General features: G+C 55.4%; 1 protein-coding gene across 1 annotated transcript in view; it reads right to left on the reverse strand.

Annotated features, from left to right (window-relative positions):
* The window catches only part of ARHGEF10L (Rho guanine nucleotide exchange factor 10 like), a 182,730-nt gene that overhangs the window by 30,426 nt on the left and 129,817 nt on the right, over positions 1-22,487 (reverse strand). Inside the window, 5 exon segments of the mRNA XM_075060365.1 lie at positions 4,622-4,767; positions 14,156-14,310; positions 15,373-15,605; positions 16,358-16,444; positions 22,114-22,235. Coding sequence (XP_074916466.1) covers positions 4,622-4,767; positions 14,156-14,310; positions 15,373-15,605; positions 16,358-16,444; positions 22,114-22,235 — 743 coding nt within the window.

The raw sequence follows: 22,487 nt of genomic DNA on the forward strand, positions 1-22,487 counted from the left end.
TGTAGCTGCACCATCTCAGACAAATCAATTGGCCTCTCTGCCTTTGGCTACGACTACACAACCACTTAAGTGGGCAGAACGTGTGTCGCTCGGGGACGTGACTAAGCCACCCCCATAGTGACATCAGTGACACAGACCTAAGCGCTGGTGTAGACAGCGCTAAGCTGGTGGGAGGCACTCCCACCGTTCCTGCGGGGGCTGGTTAAGTAAACGGGCGAGCTCTCCCCCATCGGTAGAGCGGCTATACTAGGGAACTCGCGGCAGTGCAGCCGCATCATACAGCCGTGCCACTGGAAGGTCTCTTGTGCCCCCCGCTGTACAATTGTGATAACACTCCCTCCTCTCCGGAATTGCAGGGGTTAAAGTGCATTTCTCCTCAGAAACGGGACACTTCGGGCTCCCATCTCATCTCCAAGGCCCCACCCTCCAGTTTACAAGTGTATACAGAGACAGGAGTGGGGATAGAGAGCGGGGTTCTATGCATGGCCCCTACAAACCTAACCTGGGACTGGGGAGTCAAGCTAGCTTCTCTCCAGCGCTCCCATCCTCCCAAGCAACCAGGGCAAGGAGGCCAAAATTATTCCCTGGGTGGTAGCTGGGCAGCCCCCAGGCCAGGGGTGGGTTTGCACGGGCATACCTGAGTGGCCTTTTAAGGGAAAGAAAGGAAGGACCAGGCTGCAGTCCCCTCTCCCAGAGCCAGGCTGGCTCCTTAGAGGCTCATGAGAGCCTTACCCGGGTCACCAGCGTAAGCGGATGCGACTGATTCTGCCCAACGGACATGCTGCCATGCAGTCATTTGACAGGAGGTATCCAAGGGTGCGTGCAATCTGACGGTCAGCAGCTCAGAGCCCAGGAACGTCAGGTCCGGCGCCTGAGTTAAAGCGGACAGCGCAACGCTCTCTAGAGGAGGAAAGGTCTTACAGCAGCTGGAGAGACGCATGCGCCGTGGGGAGTTTGCCCTCCAATGCAGAGGTGGGGGAAAAATAAAAAGCACCATAACAATGCCGCCCAGCCCATCGTCAGCTGGAAGCTTGTGCTTTCACCTCATTGACTAATGAGCTGCACCCACACAGCTCATCGGGCAGGAGGAATCCAGCCAAGGGCAGCCTGGGTCACATTGCAGAGGGCCTGACCCATCACCAAGGCTGCCCCGCTCTGGGAACAAACGCAGGTCCCCTAGTGCGGACTCCACCTCATCCTGAACAGCCCCTTGCTGGTGGAGCATCGCCAGCAGCTCCCACCGACAGCATGCACAGGCCAGGCGAGGGACTCAAACGGCAGCCTGCCAAATCCAAGCTCCAGTGGCCCGCACAAGGCCCAGGGGGAAGCCTCCGAAGCGGCCTGAAATGCCTCTTTGTCCCCCACGCTTGGGACTCATCAAATCTCAGGGCCTGTGTCCCAGCTTGGCTCAGAGTGGAGCCCAATGACTCCTCGCCAGGGGGCACTTGGTGTGCTGCCAGCTACACCAGCTTTAGCATCTGAGACTTGAGTCTGCAGCATGGATATGGGGTCCCCCAAAGTTGGCCAGCCAGCACCAGCTGGGGCATGAGCTTTGGGGGGGGCGGGCAGGGCACATACCCTGGCTGTTACTGGGCATTGTAAAGCACTGGGGAGTCTTACGGGGCTGCTGCATCTGTATTGAACAGTTTCAGAGCCAGAAAGAGCAACACACTTTAAAAGTCTATTTTAAAGCCTCTGCTTCCCTTACACACCAACTCCCCAACTCGGGGGACCGCTGAATCTCACCCATGCCAGCCCTTCCAGGGAACCCCAATGCCTCCTGAACTCTGCACCGAGCTCAGCACCGAGTCCCATGAGCCTGTCATCTTCACATGAGCATTTATAATCCCCTTCACAAGGGCTTCCCAAGCACCTGGCCTTTGTTAAACCCACACTCCATCCAAACCGGTCTCTGCTGGAGCGGAAGGAGATCACCTTCAACCACTCATAGTAGTAGATCCCTTATCCTCTCTGTCTGCTGAGTTACTGCAGAGATCTGTAGTATGGAAGTGCCCGGAGACCAGCCATGAATAGGACCCCGCTTTTGTCTGGCATTGTACAAACACCACAAGACCGTTCACACTCACTGCCAGTGGGTTAGATGCCACCCCTGCCTTTGGGTTTGCCAAGCCAAGCTTCTGACCATCTCTTGCCACTATGACCTGTGGAATCACTAGAACACGAGGGTGCCAGGCCCATTCGCCCAGACAAGACGGGGCCGGCCGATGCGTCTCATTCAACCAGCAAATGGTTAACTTGTCCCCGCCGGGGAGCTGGCGGGCAGGGGAGGCCGGTTAACGAACAGTGCGCCCGGCGCTCTGATAGACGCGAAGCGAGCATGCTCCCCCCGCACAGTGAGGGACATTTCCAATCAAATCATAGCCCATCAGGCATGAGGCGGCAGAGAGGCCGGGGCAACGCAGCCTGGGAGCAGCCCATCTCCATCTCCATAATAGCATGGGAGCGTGCCGAGGAAGGCCGTGGCCAGCCGGAGCGCAGGGAGCGCTCAACCGAGAAATGCACCATCGTTAGAGGCCTGCTATTAGACAGTGGGGGAGCAGGCCTGGGATTGATATGCCCAGAGAACGCCTGAGCCGCAGCAGCTTGTGCACCGCGACAGCGGCATGCAGTGGCCAGGCAGGGCACTGCCCGCAAATCGTGCCTTGGTCTTTCACAGGTGAGGCAACCCGGGGCTGGCTGAGCCAGTCACAGAAAGGGTTCTCTGCCATCTTTCAGGGGGCTGGCTCGCCCTTCAGGCATAGGGGAAGGGCTGCCCCTGTCTCCAGGAGCCCAGCCAGTCACTGCAGACACACTGAGAGCCCATCTACACTTGAAACGCTACAGCAGTACAGGGGCTTCAGTGTGGACACTACCTAACGCTGGTGGGAGGGCTTCTCCCATTGCTGTAATTAATCCACCACCCCGAGAGGCGGTAGCCAGGTTGACGGAAGAATTCTTCCATCTGCCCAGCACTGTCTATGCAGGGACGCACGTCAGCTTACTTACGTCGCTCAGGGGTGTGGCTTTTTCACACCCCTGAGCGAGGCAGCTGGGTTGATGGCCAGCCCCAGGGGTCTGTCTACACTCCAGTTGCCTGCAGCACATGTAGACAGATCTGAGCTAGCCTTAACCGAACTCACGCCAACAACAAGAGCGGTAACACCACGGCAGCACGGGCTGTACCAGCCACCTGGGTCCTAGAGTAAGTACCCAAGCTGCAGGCCCAGCCTGCCGCTGTTTCAGAGCGGCTGGTATTTGAAGTTGGCTAGATGGAGCTCTGGTCTGTAGACACACCTGGAGGCACTCGAGCAGTGACCTCTGGCTGAGGAAGTGAGCTCAGCCCATCCTGGCTGGGGGAGCATCTGGGATGAAGTCAGCCAGTCCCACTGGGTGCAGGAGATCCTGTGTGCACTGGAGCATATCCAAACAGAAACCCCCTCCCATCCCCCAAATACATTCCAGATCCTTTAGCCGGGCTGCATATCATGCTGCCAACCTCCCCGCTCTCTGCCAATCTACCCTCCCGCAGCCGGTCCTCACCCACCACACTCCTCCTTGAGCGGTTCTGTCCTCAGGCTCCTCCCTATGTAGCTCTGGTGCCATCTTCACCCACTCCCACAGCGTCACTCGCTGCCTCGAACCACACAGCCCCCCAACGTCTCCCTGGGCTCCTGGCCACCACTGAGCACCCAGCATCCCTGCTTGGCTATCCCAGGCACCTTGCCGGGGGCTGCTCCTTCGTCCCCATCTCCCTCGACCAGCAACAGCTGCACTCCCCTTTCCGGCTCACCAGGCCAGTGCTTTTGGCAGTTCCACTCATCTCCCTACATCCAGTCACTCTCCAGCCGCATCCGAAGCCAGGGGTCAGAGGGACCTCACACGCGAGCAGGAGCACCGAGAGCACGAAGCTCCACCCGGCCGCACGCTCCCCCGGGTTCTGTGCCCGCTGTCCGAGTGCCATTCCGAGCCCTGGCCAAGGGGCGCACAGCCAGGCTGCCCCAGGCACCGGCCTCTTCCCTTGCAATCGTTCCGGCCTTCACTCCGCAGGGCGCCAAAGCAAGTAAGGAACAAGCCTGTGACAAAGGGCTCCTGGAAGAGCGCGCAGGGTAGGCCAGGCTCGGCCCAGAGTGGCTGGAGTTAACACTTGCCAGCGCTAAGGATGAGACAGGGGCTGCGTGGGCAGGTGGGCTAAAGCCACAGCGACCCCAAGGAGCAAGAGTCTCACCCCGGCATGTTCAGCCATCACACCAGACCCTTATCTCCCCACTCCTGGCTGCCCGTAGAGTGCAAGCAAAGCTCACCCTATCCCAGCCACCTTCCGCGTCTCACAGCCAGAGCAATCTGTGCGCAGCCACGCAGAGAGCACAGGCCAGAACTCGCTGGGACGCCCCACGCAGACGCAGGAGTGGGGAGAGGAGTCGACACTAGGTCAGTGTAGCACCAATAGGAGCCTAGGCCAGGTCTCGTCTGGGCCAGCTGGTCAGTCACCCGGCACGTAGTTCGAGGAGCTGAGAAAGTACGTGTGGGGAGGGCGGAAAGGAAGGAACCCCCACCCCGAAGCAGGTTGGAATCCTGGCACCCAGCCTTGCCCGTGGCAAGGGGCACTGAACCACGGCAGTACCTGAGCCTGCAGGGTGGCAGCATCCAGCACGGTGACCTGGTTGGCACAGCTGGCCCACACGGTGTCATCCAGAGTCAGCAGGGTTCGCACCGGTCTGGTCCCCACTTCCAGACAGGTGGGCTGCGCCTCGAGGTCCCACAGCCCCCCTGCAGAAAATAAAAGGAATGCAAATATCAGAGACCTGTCATCATAGACCAGAGGAGGAAAGGCCCCCTGGAGCCAGATCTCAGCCCCCAATGCCTAGGGCTTTACCCTCAGGAGTTTCTGATCACACTCTGATCCCCAGCTGAAACCCAGCCCGGGGCGTTTCATGCTACGACCATGGCAGACCCACATTTCAATAGACAGCTGGAGCCCCACTTCTGCACTATCCCTCCGCCCGTTCACCAGCTCATCACTCCCTGGGACACCTGCAGCCATTAATCCCATGCAACGGTAACAGCAGGAAAAGCCGTTGCTACCGACAGCTACATCCAGGGAGTGTTAGCCACTGAAAGTGGGCAGGATCCGTCCGACGCTCCCCACAGAACCCAGGCCAGGCCTCCATGGACCTGAGTTTGGAAGCCTCTGGCTTCACACCTGGCCCTCCCCAGCACATCCACCCCTCTGCGGAGGCGTCCCCAGCAGTGCTGGAGGCAGAAGAGAGGAGCTGGCCTGCAACAGGAATTCGGGTGGCTGGCTCAGCAGAGCAGCAACGTCTCTTTCTCCATCAAATCAAGTCGCACCTGATGCCTCCACATTCTGAATGCGGCAGCAGGAAAACAAGCGCAGTTCTCTTCCCTGAAGCCCTGACAGCATGCACAGTTTATTTATAACCAGGCTGCAAGGTGCGGGTGAGGGGGAATGGCCTGGGATTGCTCACACAGAGAAACACAAAAATACCAGGGAGCACAGTGCAAATGTCTTTTCCAGCCAGCGGCAGCTCCCTTGCCACTCTCCCCAAACTTGGGAGGCAGCCTCCAGGGGACTAATTAACTCCCTTTCCTCTGCCATCCCACAAGAGCAGATCGGGGGGAAGGCTGAGCCAGGTGGCAGAACTTGGCTGGCTCATGGCCTCCTGCGCAAAGCACCCTGGTGCAGGGAACGGGCTGTTCCTCGCACAAAATCCAGTCACATTTCCCAGCCTTTGCGGTGATTATTCCAGCCTTGTAGCCCTTCCAACTGCCACTTAGCTCCGTCTGTTAAATGGATCCAAGGAGCAAAGTGGTGGGTTCTCAGATGGGACAGGAGGGAGCTGGGCACAGGTGTGCAAAGGGAATCACAGATCACATGCACGACAGTGCACATCTGCCCAGTTAGAAGCATGTCTGCAGCAGCAGCACCATGCGGCTCTTTGCACCAGAGCTTTGAAATGCAATTTAAGAAACAGGCCTTGGCACACGGCAGCGCGGCGGCTTTCCTCCCGTGCCCTTCAGCACTTCCCTGCCCTAGGCCCGGCTTGTCATTAAGAGGAACCGAACTGTCTCGGCTCTTTCATCAGGGCATCCCACGGCGCCAATTTCCCCACAAAAGCCGCGGTGGGAATGACCTTTCCCACCCCTAGTATTTTCTGAGCGGCAGTCCCTGCTGCAGGTTGACCCCTCTTGGCACCTGCCTGACGTGGACCATGAAAGGATCCCTTTGCTGCCCGACTCCCGCCCCACAGCGCGCATGGCTCTACAAACAGTTGAAAGAGCCGGAGGCAGCGGCATCTCTTCAGGGAAACGGAGACGCTCAGGAAGCTCTAATTAAAGCGACGAGGTTACGGATTAAACCGGAGACTTGAGAAGAAAAAAGAGCCATGACGCTGCCAATGGCGGGTGGTGCAGCGCAGGGAATCGGGGCAGATCAATCGCCTGCTGTCTTCGGGGGGTTCTCACTGTGGTGCCAAGCTGGGACAGAAACCCCTCCTGCGGCAGAACACATAGCCTCTAAGGTCAGGTCACCTAGTCTAAGCTGTACATTGCAGGCCACAGAGGGGAAGGATAGCTCAGTGGTTTGAGCATTGACCTGCTAAACCCAGGGTTGTGAGTTCAATCCTTGAGGGGGCCATTTAGGGAATGGGGGTAAAAATCTGTCTAGGGACTGGTCCTGCTTTGAAGAGGGGGTTGGACTAGATGACCTCCTGAGGTCCCTTCCAACCCTGATATTCTGTAACCATCCCCACCCAGTCTAACTGGTTCAAGAAGGAACTTTACCCAGCCCCCCTTCCCCCACCATGGGTAGGTTATTCCTAGACTCCCAACTTCAAGGTGTCTCACACCTTCCTTGATTCTGCTGTTGGTCACCATCAGAGACAGGACTAGGATCAGTGAGTCTATTTGAGGAAGCGTGGGCAAGTCACTTGAGTGCCGGGCTCCTGAGAGATCTGAACTGAAGTCGCCCTGTCCAAAGGACTGATGGATCCTCAGCTCTAGACTTTGAGGAAGTTTGGGCAGTTCAGCTCCACATCCAGTCTGGAAGAACCATTCCCCGCTCAATGCCCATTGCTTCTCTGGACTCAAAGGGGAAGCGTGCTGCAAGTCTGGGGAGGACACGCTGTTGTTCTTCAGACGAAACAGAGATTGAATCCCTGCTTTAAGCCCCAAGCTGAACTCAGCCCGAAGTATGAAACCACGAACCAGCACCTCCATGGCACTGCGGCCGAGAGTCCAGGCAGGATGTTTCCAGCTCAAGTTCCTCAACGCCTCTGGGACATTTCCACCACATTTTTATTCACTAAATCTCTCCCCTGTTCATGCACACAATTCGCTGCTCTCCAACTTGTCGTTGGCAATAATTCTCCGCCCAGCGCTCAGTCAGGAGCATTGTCTCACATTCGACACCTTAAAACTCTCACCATTTTCATTAGACCCAGGTCAGGTCATATGGTTCATTCCCTGATCAGATACGCTTCGCTTCTAGTCAGGTTCCTCATGCAGTCGCGTCTGCAAAGGTTCACAGCTTTTAGTGCCTGGAAGGAACCACTGTCAGCATCCGGCATTCAGAGCCCAGGCCTGCATTGAAGCCCACAGAAACGTAGGATTGGAAGGTACCTCCAGAGCCTAGCCCCCTGTGCTGAGGAAAGACCACGAACCAAACAAACCTAGACCCACTCTGACAGGCGTTTGTCCAACCCGTTCTTAAAAACTTCCCTTGGAAACCTATTCCAGAGCTTAACCATCCTTGCAGTTAGAAAGCTTTTCCTGACATCTAACCTAAATCCCTCACTGCAGATTAAGCCCATTACTGTTTGTCCCACCTTCAGTGGACACGGAGAACAATAAATCACCATCCTCTTTAGAACAGCCCTGAAGACCATCAGGTCCCCCCCACTCCAGTCTTCTTTTCTCAAGATAGCACAGGTCATAAAATTTCACCCCATCATCCCTGCCGCGAAGGAAATTTTTTCCTGCTATTGAAGTGACACTACAGAGCCGATTAATTTGCAGCTGAACTACAGAGCATCTTTTCGAAAGACATCCAATTTGGATTTAAAAGCTTTGCAGTGATGAATTCACCACCACCACTTGCTAAGCTGTTTCAGTGGCTAATTGCCCTCACTTAAAAATTAGCATCTTATTCCCCAAATGATTTTTTTTTTTTTAAACTGCAAACTATTGGATCTTGTCATGCTTTCATCTGCTACATGAAAGAGCTTCCTAACAGCAGATCTCTTTTCCCTGGTACCTGTAGTTTGTAATCAAGTCAACCCTTAGCCCTCTCTTTGATAAGATAACGATCTTACTCTATTTAAGTCTCTCCCCGTAAGGTCTGTTTTTCAAATCTCAGATGTTTTTTTGGAGCTCTCCGAGCCCTTCTGCTATATTCACTTAACGTCGGCTGTTCCAGAAAATGTGTGATTTCATTTGAAGGAGCAACAGACCAGTTACTTTCAGCCTAAAGAATCTGCAAGAGAATTTATGGAAACATTTCTTCTTGAATTATTTACCCAGTCCTCATCAGGTGCTTCACACCAAAAATCTCTGCAGAAGAACAGAAGATCAGGACTGGAAGCAGCCTGGTCAGCCACCTTGTCCATTTCCTGGGTTTGGGAGACCCAGAACTGGCACACCTCTACTGACTTCAGGGGAGCTATACCAATTTGTACCAACTGGAGATCTGGCCCAAAGATCCCTGGGCTCTGAGGAGCAGCCCTGGAAGAAACTACAAATAATTTTTTAGGGCGGAAAAGCTTGAGATGCTGGCCTCCCACCAAGCAAGAGGAAGGGAGAGTAAACCGATGCTTTGCTAATTTCTGCTCTTCTGGTCAAGGAGAAGGAATGGGGGAAAAATGGAACAGAAAGAAACTTAGCAATTTCCTGAAGCAGCAAAAAAAAGAAAACGACCGCAGCACGTGTCGAGTAACAGCGCAGTGACTTATTGTCACAAACTTGACACTCATGGTTCCCATACGGCCCACAGAGGAGACGCTGAAGGGAACGCACCAGCTGGGAGAGGAAAGGATCCCCTAACGCTCACCAGCTGCTATCAACGAAAGCATTGGGGTGCCTGGGCCGAGGGGAGAGCCATTCTGCGGACACTCAACCCAGACTAGCTCTTACCTCCCTCATCCCTGATTTCTCTGGCTTTCCAGGCAGCCTTACTTGTCTCACTAGGACCCCATGCCCCCGACAGCACTGGCAAAGGCCAAGCCCCTTTAGCTCAACTGGAAAAGGGACATTCCCACCATGCTGCACTCCACCATTGGGAGCCCACTCCCAGCGCCACTGCATGAGACTTCCGAAATCCAAGGGCTGAGAGATAACCAGAGCCCTTTGGCAACGCCCAGGGGTTGCTCTTCTGAGCCCAGGCCCTTAGCAGAGCTCCTTTGAGCAGACAAGGGATTGAGGACTCTGTCGGTGTTCTGGATTGCACGCCTGCCTTTGGCCAGTGGTCAGGTCCCGAAGCCTTGGGAAGGCTGGACTGCCTAGCTCCATGTTAAAGCCAGAGGACAGGGATCAGCAGAGACCCACCATCTGGGATCATACTGCAGATCAAGAACTAGCCTCCTTCTCTATAACTACAAGGTTAGTGCAGCCACGTTCCCACACACGTTGCTTTCTCCACACCCCCCTGCTTTAATCCATCCCGGGAGCTGGTGGAGTCCGACCCTCTGCTGTTCTACACATTTCCTGCTTTCCTCTCAAACGCCCACCCAAGCCAGAGCCCAAGCACGGCTCTGCCCACGGACTGGGGCGCTGCTCCTATGTGAGCCGGGCCCCTTTCGGGGGATACCGCAGCTTTGTTCAGTTCGTGGAGGGGCAGAGGGACCCAGGTACGTTACGAATGTCTCTGCACAGAGTAGCAGGTTCATTCAGGCTCTTTCCTGTCCTCTAGTGGTCACACAGGGGTATTTCCTAACCTGGCAAATATGGGTCTCCCAGGAGCAGGAGAGGGGAGCTCAGAGCATCCTCCCCCATGCCTCCGGGCTTCTCAGCCCCCTGCCAGTCCTACAGCAATCGAGATCCAGCCCCTTCCCTCCAGCGCTGCCAGCCAGAGTCACACTAGGTCTCCTTGATCACACATGAAAGCCAGACGTAGGACCCACCCCAACTCTCTAATCTTCAGAGGCTCCAGATGCAGCCTGAACACTGGCATAAGGCGAAACACACAGTTGTCATTGCCTCATGGAAAGCCTTGTAACGAATCCACGGCAAGGTCAGAGTTCCTCGGGGCCAGCACCTTTGGAGGCACCCACCAGAGTGGAGGCCCAGCCATCCCCAGGCGTATGCAGTGACCCGCGCTATGTGCTGGCGGTGGTGGGAGAACATCTGGCATTCAGCCCCAAACCACAGACTTCTACACCTGACCTACAGGAGTAGTTCCGTCCCCTAGCAGCGGCAGTAACTGTTCTCCTCCAAGTGGGCCTGCACCTACAGGGGGAATAGGAAGCTTCATAAGCACATGGACGCAACTCTGCTTCATTCCTACTGCCCAACCGTCTCTCGGTGCCTCGGTCCCTACGCTGGGAGTGGGAGGGAAGATCAGTAATTCCAGAAGTCAGGAGCTGACTTTAGCCATGGAAATTCCAGCAGGAATGAAGTCTCCCTGGCCTCATCTGCCTGACACCTGGCTCACCTCTGCTGAGAGGCAGGGGCAATTGAGTGGACCCGACTTTAATGGCATCCCAGAGAAAAGCAGGGCATGAATAATTGAGGCTCAGATTAACCGTAAGAGCCGCAGCAGGGCTTTGCGAATGCCTCGCTCTCTCTTCTTATGGCCTTTCTTTGGCTAAGACGGAGCAGAGCGGAGACTGCACCCTCATGGTGAAGATGGCGCATCTCCCCAGCTATCACAACCACCCACTTTCCAGCCATACCACGCCTTGCAATCAGGACCCTCGGGATTCCTCCCCTTGTGCCAAGGAGAAATCCCCTTCCATGTGGGGCGAACCAAGGTGTGCTTGTGACTGCCGTCCACGCACCACAGCCATGGCACCAGGACATCCAGGCTCTCTGCACTCCAGTGACCAGAGCACCCTGCTAGCGGCCATGGCCTAGGCAGATGCCTGGGGGGCTCCTGGAGACTGGAGCCCGGGATCTTCATCTAGTCAAGCCCCTTCCAGCAACGAGACAAGGCTGGGTTTGCCTCTGGAAGTGGGGCCCATGTGAAGTGATGCGGAGCAGCTCCACACCAGCTGTTGGCCGTACAACGGCTGAGGGCAATGTCTGAATCCAGCTGCCAGCCAGGGGGCTAAACACCTCCCGTTGACGCATCAAGCACCTTCATCTCTGGCTGCTGGACTAGTCGAGGACCTCACAGGACTGGGCCTCACCGCTGGCTTAACAGGATGGGAACCACCCACATCGCTGCAGTTTATATAGTTGGGCCGGGACAATGGGACACGGGAGACCCGGTGACAGACCCTGGGTAGGGCCAACTGACCTTGGCCCGCCATCACGGCGCTTTTCACGGACACAGATTTGTCCTGCCAAGATTTCCCATGGCTTCAGCAGAACATTAAAGAGCAGTGGGAGTCAGAGAGATGAATCAGTAATGAACGACACTGCGGGGGCTCTTGTTTGCTATCCCTGAAAGGCTTCCAGAGGGAATCTGCTCGCTTTATAAAGTCAAAGAGGATTTTGCCAACCACCAGCCCTGAGAACTCCAGGTGCATTCCAGAAAACAGCCAGCCTGCAGCCTCTAAAGATCCTGCACCTCGGAGAGAAAGGAACCCAGGCCCCCTCCTCAGAACCCCAGCGCCAACAGGTGCAGCTGAACTGATGCCCAAAACACAAGTAGACAGGCCCAAGCTGCCTTCCAAAGCCAGGCTGAACAGCTGTGCACCAGAACTCCAGAGATCTTCACTGGAACCCTTGCAAACCAATGCCACGCACTCCCTCTGGGTGCCATACCAGTCTGCTGCCCCTTTCACCACACGCCTGAGCAGAAACCAGCCAAGAAAGTCACTCCTGTCCCTCCACCCACGCCACCCTCCCTCAGCTATTAAGGGTAACCCCTTGCACTAGAAACAGAAGTGAAGGGGGCACAGAGTGGCAGGTCATTAAAGTGGACGAGTCCCAGGAAGCCAGATCCCCCAAAAAAGCAAAGCCCAGCAGCAGGGGAGAGGCTGGGAGGAGGTGGAGATGTCTCAGATCAGAGGAGAGGAGTGATATGCAGAGCTGGAGGTGAGAGCTGTTCCCGCTCTGTGCGGTGCAGGGAGCCAGGTTCCCTACTGTATTTATCCAACGGAGCGAGAGCTCCATGAACCCTGCAGATATGTGCACTATTTACAATCCCACACACTCCCACCTGCCTGGGAGATGGCTTCCTTTCGCCTCTCCCCCTTAAATTAAAACCTACAAATACCTTATCAAAAACTCATTTAAAAAACCCAACACACTGCCAAGTGGCATCAGCGTTCAGCGCACCCCCTTTCCCCCGGTGTATAGCCCTGAACGGGCTGCGATGACACAGCCATGCCAGCTGCTTAATGCAGCACCAGGAGAGGGAGCAAAGCAGAGACCTTGGGGCCGCAGGAGCGAGCGTTCACCACCCCATGCCATTACGTACAACACCTGGCATCCAACAGCCAACCCAGAGGGGAAATCATCCCTAGCCCAAAACTCTGCATAACCCACCATTCAGGCATCTTCCCCTACGCCTGATCCACTGAGGCTATGAGTCTGTTGCTGATACCAGCACACGGGCTTAGTCTTTTAGCTCAAGGTGCAGCGGTGCACGCTTTGGGCTCTGAAGGTCCCCGGTTCAAGCCCTGATGGAGACCAAGATAATGGTCAGCACATATGAGCCACTTTAGGCCTATTTTGAGAACCCGAATGGCATTTATGGCTTTGCCCTGGCCCTCGGCAGCCATATAAATCAGTCTCAGTCCCTGGTTGGACTCGATTTATTCGGGGTAAATGGACATTCCTGGAAAAGGGAAAAATAAGTGACCCTGACAGATGTGTCACTTTGGCAAACCCTTGTCTAGCTTGGCAGGCCAAGAAAGGCTTGTTGGATTGAATGGCTCCAAAAAAACGTCCGTTGGCCAACTAGAAGTTAGAGCAAGGAAGTTTAAAAGCCATTTGGAGACAACCAGCCTCTTCTCTGCCAGAGAGAAGTGACAGCCCGTCAATAGGAAATTAGTCTATAATTCTCAAATAGGAGTTTATTTCTGCAGCTGTTACAAATCCTGAATTCCAGCAATTGCATTCTGAACAGCCAATTAGCATCTCTCTATACATTTATATATTTGCAATAGCAGGAAAGAAAGTTTTAAAAACCACTTGGCAATAAACTTGGACCAACTTTCCCTATGGGGTCCAGGGACGCTTTGGACAAGCCTGTGCCTCCACTGAGTCAGTGAAGTATTGTCCTGCTTGTGATGACCCCCTGACAGATTTAGGGCAATCCAGTCCCAACTGGACCATGCAGGCAGGCCACAATTACTGTGTCTGAATAGCCAATAACTGACTGAAAACTGCAGGCCAGTAAATCCAATCAGCGCCCTGGATATCCCGCTAACTATTGCTGTATAGGGGACCCTTTAATATCACATCACCTCTCTTTGGTACGTCTATGGCCTTCAGTACCGCAGGAACCAAGTGCCTCACAATCTGAGACATTTATCCTGACAACCCCCCTGGGAGGCAGGGCAACGCTGTTGTTCCTGTTTTAGAGATGGGGGAAATGATGCACAGAGAAAAGTTAAGTTACTTGGCCAAGGTCACAGAGGAAGTCAGTGGCACAGCAAGGAACTGAATGCAGGGTTCCCACACCCTAGGGGCTGATCTATGCCCCTGACTCATCCTTTCCTTCTGAACACGCTGTGTTACTCTGCAGGCCACTGGCCAGAGTCTGAGCATGGCAGCTGGTAGGAAGATCCAATTCCACCCCTCCAGCAACACTGGGCACGTTACACCTGTGCTCCAGGCACGGATTCGTGGGCAATGCTCCAATGCAACAGCAGCAAAGGGTTAACTAGCAGCCCCACTGGAGCCAAGGCAAAGGTGAGACAAAGAGACTGGCCCCGCAGCTGGATTCCTGTCTCCTCAGCCCCATTTCAGATCCCTGGGGAAGGCACGTCAAGAGCAAAGCGCCCGCCTCCCCGTGCACCGCTCCCACACTCACCGTTGTTTCTGCCGTAGGCAGCTAGCATGCCATTCTGCAGTCCAGCAAACAGGTACTCGGGGCTATGCTTCAGGCAGAGGACAGGCTGCCGCCCAGGGCTTTGGCAGGTCAGCAAGCACTGAGTCCCCATGTCGACACTGCCGTACACCAGGATGCTGAGAGAGGGAGAAGGAGTGGGAAAGCCCAGAGTAACACTGGTGAGCACCTGTCCGAAGTCCAGTCCTGCCAGCCACCGACTGTGCCGGGAGTCCCCCGTGCAGAATGGTTAGCAGGAACAGATCCATCCGATCCACCTGCACGAAGCAGGTTCTGAACTTGCCACCCCAGGCTGATCTCTAATGTTTCTGTTCCCCCCCCATTTGCTCTTGGACTGAGGAAGGTACGGCCCAGCTCCGTCATGCATACGATTTAAGCCAGAACGTGCATTCACTCCGAGATGGAGCCCACGGGAGGGAGATATCCCAGCCAGGGAGGAAGCTATGGCTCCCACGGCTCTGTTCGAACGTGGAACTCTTGGACTGATGACGTGCATGTCTGCAATGCCAAACTCAGGGCTCCACCTTAGGGACAAGGAGTGCGACCAGATTAGGGCTACCGGTTGGCAGCTGCCCGTAGTAATGGAGTTAAGTGACAGCAGTGGGCAAATCAACACACATAACGCCAGGATTTTCACAGTGAGACAAAACTAAGCCTGGGAAAATCATGGATGCCCAGAGCTTGGTCCTTGCAGGCTCCTGGCTGATGGGAGACATCCTGCTGCTGCAAACACTCAAAACTCAGCCAGTTCCTAAAGGAGACTATTTTTACCTGCATAGGCAGAGGAGTCTGAATCCCTCTGGCGTCAAGTGGAGACAAGACCACGAGGTGCAGGAAGGGTTATGGGGGATAGATGGGGAGGTGGGGATCTATCTGATCTGATTTGCAGATCCTGTCTGGGGCCTGGCCTCTGCCTTCCGCTGTCCAGGCTGGAGAAGGCAGGAAGAATTTGCCCTCAATTCTACTGGGGTGCAGAGGAGGAGGAAAGCCACAGACGGAGAACAACAGAAGGGCCAGCCGGCTGGACAGCCGACGGAACTGCTAGAGCGTAGTGCTAGTGTTAGCAAGCTGGTGGCACTCGATATGCAGCATGGCTATGGGGCGGTTGCTATGTCTGTGCTGGGGGGACACCTGCCTCCACGGAGGAGGCTGCAAGGACAAGCCCCTGGCCCAAACCTCACCTGCCATCCTGCAGCCCCAGACAGATAGTGGGATGCGGGGCAGAGGGCTGGTCAGCTGCCGATCTCGAATCCTCTCCTTTGAGCTGGTCTTGCTCCTCCTTGCCCTTCTCGGGAATGTATTCCATGCAGAGCACCTGGGAGGCCACCGGGAAGGACTTCACCGTGCGGGGCACCGAACGGTTGAGCGAGAAGATCTCCACCTGGCCCCCTGCTCATTCCTGGCCTCCTCCAACCTGTGGGGATGCAGGAAGCCACCCAGAGGGGCTTTGAACCTCTGCCCCTGCAGGTTGGAATATTCCCCCACCCCCCACACCTTCTGCAAACAACAGAGTGGCCTATTTTCTCCCCCGGCTTTGCCATAGGGTGGAGACTGGGATGACAAGCTGCTTGGACCATGCCCATGGCAGCTCCTCCCGTGCAGGACTCTGGGTCAGGCTCTCTGGCCAGGGGCTGTGGGAGTCAGGCTGATCAGAGCAACCCCCTCCTGGTCTGCAAGCTCTAGGAGGTGCACAGGATCTCCTTAAAGGAGCATCGGTGGGTGGAGCAGGGGGGCCTGTACCCCATGCCGCAGACACACTAGGCAGCACCCAGGGGGTTAATTACTGCAATTACTTTGGGTAGTTTACACATGGCCATGCTTGAACAGCTCATTTCCATGAAAGGAACCAAAACCCGAGGCCCAGGCATAACCGAGGCTGTGGCATTTCACTGCCCACCCCCTTGCTGCCAATCCCCTTCCCATCTGACACTCGCCAACAGTGCCAGTAGCATGCTGGCCTGGATTGACCAGGAAAACCAACTTGGTTGAATCCCTTACAAAGCATCTCTCCTCTTCACACTCCTGCCCATGACCGGGGTATCTGAGCACCTCAGACCTGAGGTGAGTCAGACCATCGAGGGCGAGCCTCGACTGGGATTAGCTGGAAGCTCTAGCCTTCGACTCTCAGGAGCCGTCCCCACGCAGGCCAGCTCAGCCCGTACTCACCCACAGATACCCCTGCGGGAGGGAGGTGCTCACGGCAGAGAAGCCCAGCAGTGAGGACTGGACAGGATTGTGCACCACGGCTCCGAGCTGGAAGAGAGACGGGGACACAACGCCATCAATCGAGACCTGGACAGTGCTTTGCTGGGAAGCATCATATGAGCATGAAGGTAAATGCAAGAGCCAAAATGCTCTCCCCACCCTGACCCCCTCCACCGTGCATCTGCACCTCAATGCGCTGAGACGTGGAATCCGATCACATGCTCCCAAACCACAGCAGTGCGGCTGCACAATTACAAGCCATCAAGGTAGAGAAGATGGCCCTCTGCCCCGTGATCTGCCAGCAAACCCACTCCCCCAACCCCCTGGCAGAGCCATCTATGGTTTGAACACAAGCCTGGATATTTCACTGGCCCACAGAGACATCAAACGCTTGATTCTTCTCCTCCTGCTCTGGCCATGGGGGATTTGGAAACGCCATTTTTAGAGACACTGTTTTGAAGTCTGGTTTTCCATAGCCAGCTTCTCGACGGACGCATGGGATATTTACAGAGATCTCAACTGAACGGAAGCTGTAGTGGCACGGTGGAAGGGAGAACAGCCACTGTCCGGCACACAGCCCTCATACAAGATCTCAAAACCTGCCTCGGATCTTAGCCACCCCGCTTCCGTTTGGAATCAGATGCCACCGCGCGTTCAGATCACCACCTTTTGGAAAGGAGTGCAGGTAAGTAGCTCTTATTAACAGATGGGGCAACAGAATCACAGACAGGCCCAGGGTAGGTTTGTCCAGTAGTACCTAAGTGACTCGGGATCACAGGTCAGGATCAATCACTTGGGCTTTTTTTCCAAGTCTCGCCCAAAGCGATCTGCTCAAGGTCATGCTGCAAGCTCGTGGCCAAGCCAGCAATGGAGCCAGGCATCCTTTCTGAAGGTTTCATGATGGAACCGAGTGAGCCTCCTACAGTTACAGCTGCGCTCTGGAGCTCTTCCAAACCACAGATCGATACCTGCGTTTCTCCCAAGGTCTCTCAGCCTCAGAGGCAGAGTTTCGGATGAATTCTTGCGGCACAAACCAGACACGTTTTGTTTGGCTCCCAGTTCCCTGCTCGGACCACTAGACTAATTTTGCCTTTGCAAAACCCACAATCGTTCTTGGAGCGAGTGGGGAGCTATAGGCCCTAATTCTCTTTTAAATCTTGGATTCCCTCCGCCATCATCAGAGCAAACTGGCTCCACTGACTAAGACAAACCTGGGACTTTTCCTGCTTTTTCTGCCCCCCAGGGAGCCTGGGATCGATATGCAGGCAGGCAGGCAGAGATGCATATTTTCTCCCTCAACCTCACAGAGAGAGAGAGAGAGAGAGAGAGAGAGCCAGAACTGATGATCTACAAGTCAGGACAAAAGCACCAGCTCGCTCTCCCATAGCTATGCTAACACTACAGCTCTGAGTGCAGCAAACCCTTGGTTTTGGCAGCAAAACGCAGCAGAGGAGACACACAGAGGGCACACTCAGGGAAGCATTTAGACAAGCCTGACCCTAAACATGCTGCGGTTTGGGCGAAGTCAAAGCATCCATCACCTGCAGGGATCAATTCCCCGAGTGCCTGGAGGCATCTGCAGACAGGGACTGGTGCGTAGGATGCCCCCCTGACAATATATAGCCCAGTAAGGGCAGGATATGGCAGCACCACAGGGCCTGCAAGGAGCAGCCCAGCCCAAAGCTCTGGTGGTGATGGCTGGTGAGGGATGCGGTTGAGGGAGTTGCTGACTGGGTGCCTCTCCACGGGAGCCCAGCATGGCTCCTATAAGCCCAGAACACAGTAAACCCTCGAGGGAGGACGTAATCGGCAGGGATGAAATCCCCCCCTTCACCGGTGAAGCACATGGGACGATTCCCAGAGTGGAGGCAAGATTTGCCCCATAGCAGGCCCATCCCTAGACATCTAACTGTACCTCCCCGTCCTCCCGCTTGCTGTTTCCACGGACAAATTTGGGCAGCCCCCATGACACAGCTCCCGTCGCTAGGCCAGGGCTTCTACAAAGGGCCTACAAAGCTAAGAGCTAGACACGGACAACCTGCAGCTGGACAGGTCAAGGGGGCAGGAGGCCCACCACAGATCGCTCCGGCCAGCAAATCGGAGACGGATGGATGCTCTTGGCAAAGCCAGCCACTTGGCACAACCAGCAAACTCCTGCTCAGAGCTCCAGGCCAGGAACTGCTCTTTAGAGTTGCCAGTTTTGGTTGGATGTATTCCTGGAGGTTTCATCACATGACCATCCTTCAATCCTGGAGGTCGGCAACCCTGCTGCTCTTCCAGGGCACACAGACGAGGGCACTTCCCTCTGGACACCCCATCGCCCATGACCACAGCCTTTGCTGATGGCATTTAGCCCTTTAATGAGAGCCCCAGTTAGCCTTTCATGGGGGCTCTTCTAGCCTTGTTTTAATTGACTGATGTTATTCATTCATGCAAAGGCACCGGGACGCAGCCCATCTGCTAGGAACGGGCTGGAGAAGTCGCTCTGGTAGACAGAGCAGGGAGGGAGCTGTACGGAGCTTCCTGGATCAGGTGGCGGACGGGGATGCCAGGAGCTCGTGCGCAGAGGCCAGGAGAGTGGGGGATGGGAGGGAATAAAACAGGTGGGGAAGGATGGAGAAGTCAAGGCCTTTGCCAATGATCGCCACCCTTACGAATCCCTCAGCGCAGGGATTTGATAGGTACCCAGGCACGCAGAACCCGGGCCACAGATTTGCTGGGATCGGCACCAGTCCAGCACAGGGACCCCTGCAGGAAGTTTGCTGCAGTGCAACCAACGCTGGGTCACGCGCTTTGCCCTTTGCTTCAATATTCTCTCCATCCTCAAACAACAACATGTCCCTTTGGCGCCTTCCACTGCGGAGAAGCCCAGCAAGGATTTGGGCATTGCCAGCTGGGATTCACTCCATCTCCTCCCATAGCCCCACAGGGGAGCGAGTGGTTACAGAGAGCCACCCCCACCCCCCAGATACATCCTCCCCATTCCAAACACATCCACGGAGCTGGCACCAGCACACACAGTGCCAGGCAAAGCCCAACCTGGATTTTCTCCCAGAAGGCCACTTCCCCATTGGCATCGACTATAAGCCACTTCGCGAAGGAGCTGGAGCAGATCTGAGCAATGATTCGCAGCTGGTAGAGCAAGGGGGAGGGGGAGAACCGGGGGGCTTAGCCTGAATTTGGTGAGGGATCTGGAATGTTTAAGGCTCCGTAGAAAGAGATTGGAAGGTCCCCAGCTCCTGGGACCCCAGTGAGATTCGGGTGAGCGTTTGAAGTCAGAGGACACCACGAAAGCAACACAGACTCCACGGGGACAGGAGGGAAGGATGTTACCACGGCAAAGGAACTTTGTAGATTAAAGACAGAAGAAGGAGCGTTGTCCTCTTCCAGCTGGTGCCCTTGTTAGCATTTAAAAAAAATATAAAACCCACAACTGCACAGAGCAGAATCTATGGCAGGGCTGATAAGAAAGCATCACGCCAGCAACACACACAGCCCTGCTCCCCCCGGAGAGAGACAGCCCACCATTTGGTCTAATTAGCCGACACGGCAGCGAGGGCTCCAGAAGGAATGTGTTCCTCTGCTGACGAGGGCTCCCGCTGGAGCCGGCTGCAGGAGGGGGAAGGGAGCCGGTGACTCGACAACATCACATCTGTTACAGTCAGTAATTGGATGAAAATGCCCAGCGCTGGGGAGCCCTAATTCATCCCACCGACGGGGCGCTGATTGGGTGACTTCTGTCATGAATGGCAACAGGGAAGCTGGGGTGGGAGGAGAGAGGCTGGGGGGCCAGTACAGGCCGCGCCTCTTGAAACAGAAGCGAGAGGAGACAGGTGGATGCCTGAATAACCACGCTTAGCTAGCACCTGTTAGCCATGATGCACCAAGAGACAGCACTGTCCAGGCAGAACTCCTGGGCTCTATTCTTGGCATTGCCACGGAGATGCTGTGCCTCAGTTTCCCCATGAGCATGTGACTCACCTACATCAGGCAGCTACTGGGAGGATTAATTGGCTGCCATCCCCCTAAGCCACCAGCCTCCCATGCCCTCCCCATAGCACGTACCTGTGTCGCTGCATTGAACCTGCAAAGGGCTTGGGGCACAATATGTTTTGTTCCCTCTTGGATGATGTAGAGGAGAATCCACCCCTCCCCGTCTCCCCAGGACCTTGTCTGATTCACGCCCTATATCTGAGGCTTCAAGGGACCGACTCCGCAGGTGCTCCAGGGCTGGAGCACCCATGGAAAAAAGGGTCCTGCTGGCAGCCCTGCAGATCAGCACCTCCCCCACCCCACAAGCACATCCCACCTCCTAGCAGCCCTGCAGCAGTTCAACTCCAGGAGCAAGGCAGGTAGATGAGGACCCTACATGGGTGTTTTGAGTGGCTGTTTGAGCAGATCAGCAGAGTTTTGCAGCGAACCCTCAAGCCCTCCCACCCCACACAGCTGTCAGGACAGAAGCAGCGACGGGGTGTTGTAAAAGTGCGTCAAGGCAGCCAAGACCAAGCAGGTTTTGTCGGCAGGAAAGCAGCATGCTACAAGGAAAGGCCAACCGCTAGATTACACCTTGGAGCTCCCAGGACAGCCCTGGAAGAAAGCAGGTCACCAGGCAAGAGCTGCAGTGGTGGTTCAAGCCCGGCACTGCATTGGTTTCTGTGTGCAAGAACTACTGGGAGCTTTCAAGTGGTTTTCACTGGCTTGTTTCCCAAAACGCTGCATCCACCCACTTAACATGGGTCATTTGTAGCATCTTGCGATGGTATCCCCATGGATAGGCAAACTTGGCCGCCTGTCATCTTGGTTGTGCTGAGAGGCCCCAACTGAGATGAGGGGCCCATTGCGCCAGGTGGTGTCTATGGACAGTCTATCCCTGTCCTGAGGAAATTACAGTGGAAAAAGACCAGACAGACGGAGCAGAAATGAAGTGCTGGTGTCCTCACGCTAGGAACAGAGCACAGAGAGATTAAGTCTCTTGCCCTAAGTCATTCAGTGAGTTAGTGACAAAGCCAGGATCTCCGACGGCCAGTCTGGCACCGTACCACCAAGTCTTCACTCACAGTGGGACTGCTGCTATCCACACGCTCTCAATTTGGGAGGTCGCCAGGCTTGTATCACACCATACCAAGGTTGTACCGTTTACTTAGACTACCAGCTCACTGGGGCAGCAACTGGCTTTTGGTTCTGTGTTCATACAGCCCTAGCACAGCAGGGGCCCTGGCCCATGGCTGGGGTTCCTAGGCACTTCTGAGGAAGCTGACCACAATACCTGTGACAAGTGAGCCAGCATTGACCCAGCACCTAGAATTTCCACTGGCCCGCAGTCCAGTTCCATGGACTCCTCCTACTTCCCTGAGCCGCCATCCTCCCTTTTGCTAGCGTCTAGCCACAAAGCCACACAAAGGACTCGCCCCAATTCTACCACTGGGGACCAGTCCCACAGTAGGGGCGTTCAATCCTCCAAGACCAAGAAACCCGCCTTCAGCTTCTCCTGTTAGCATCTGCCAGAGTGACATGAAAACCCCAAGTCTCGCACTTAGCAGCCCTGACCGGGGCACCTGTCCGTGTGTCCCTTACAAGCAGCAAAGAGAGGAACCGGAAAGACAGAGCTGGGGCAATGCATTAACATAGGGCAGTCTAACAGCCCACCCCACATCTGCTCTCCTCGGCATCCAAACAGCCTGGGGGAGAGAAGAGAAAGGGTGACGCTGGGTTCTTACCTGCAGGTCGAGGGCATTGGAGGAGAAGGCAGGTATGCGGCACGCCAGGATGGGACACCAGAAGGGAGCTTTGCTTTTCTTGTCTTCGTCAGGACACAGCCATCCAGGCTGGTTCTCCTCCCCTGTGGCAAGCGGAGCAGGCAGGGGAAATTAACAGCTTTGCAGGTCTTCATATGGACCATTCCCTTCCACCCAGCACTCCCCGAATGCCTCCAAACATGCAGAGCCGAGGGGATCAGAGCCCCAGCTGTCTGTAAGCTCTAGAGGGAGTCTTTGCCCATCGCGCCAGGAAAAGAGGTTTCAAGCCCTGCTTCTTCGAGGAAAAAAAAGTGTCCTCCTTCAGCAAGAACTACAAACAGACCCCAAGCCACATC

The sequence above is a fragment of the Chelonoidis abingdonii genome, chromosome 23 (genome assembly GCF_003597395.2).
Source record: "Chelonoidis abingdonii isolate Lonesome George chromosome 23, CheloAbing_2.0, whole genome shotgun sequence".
Classification (NCBI taxonomy): Eukaryota; Metazoa; Chordata; order Testudines; family Testudinidae; genus Chelonoidis; species Chelonoidis abingdonii.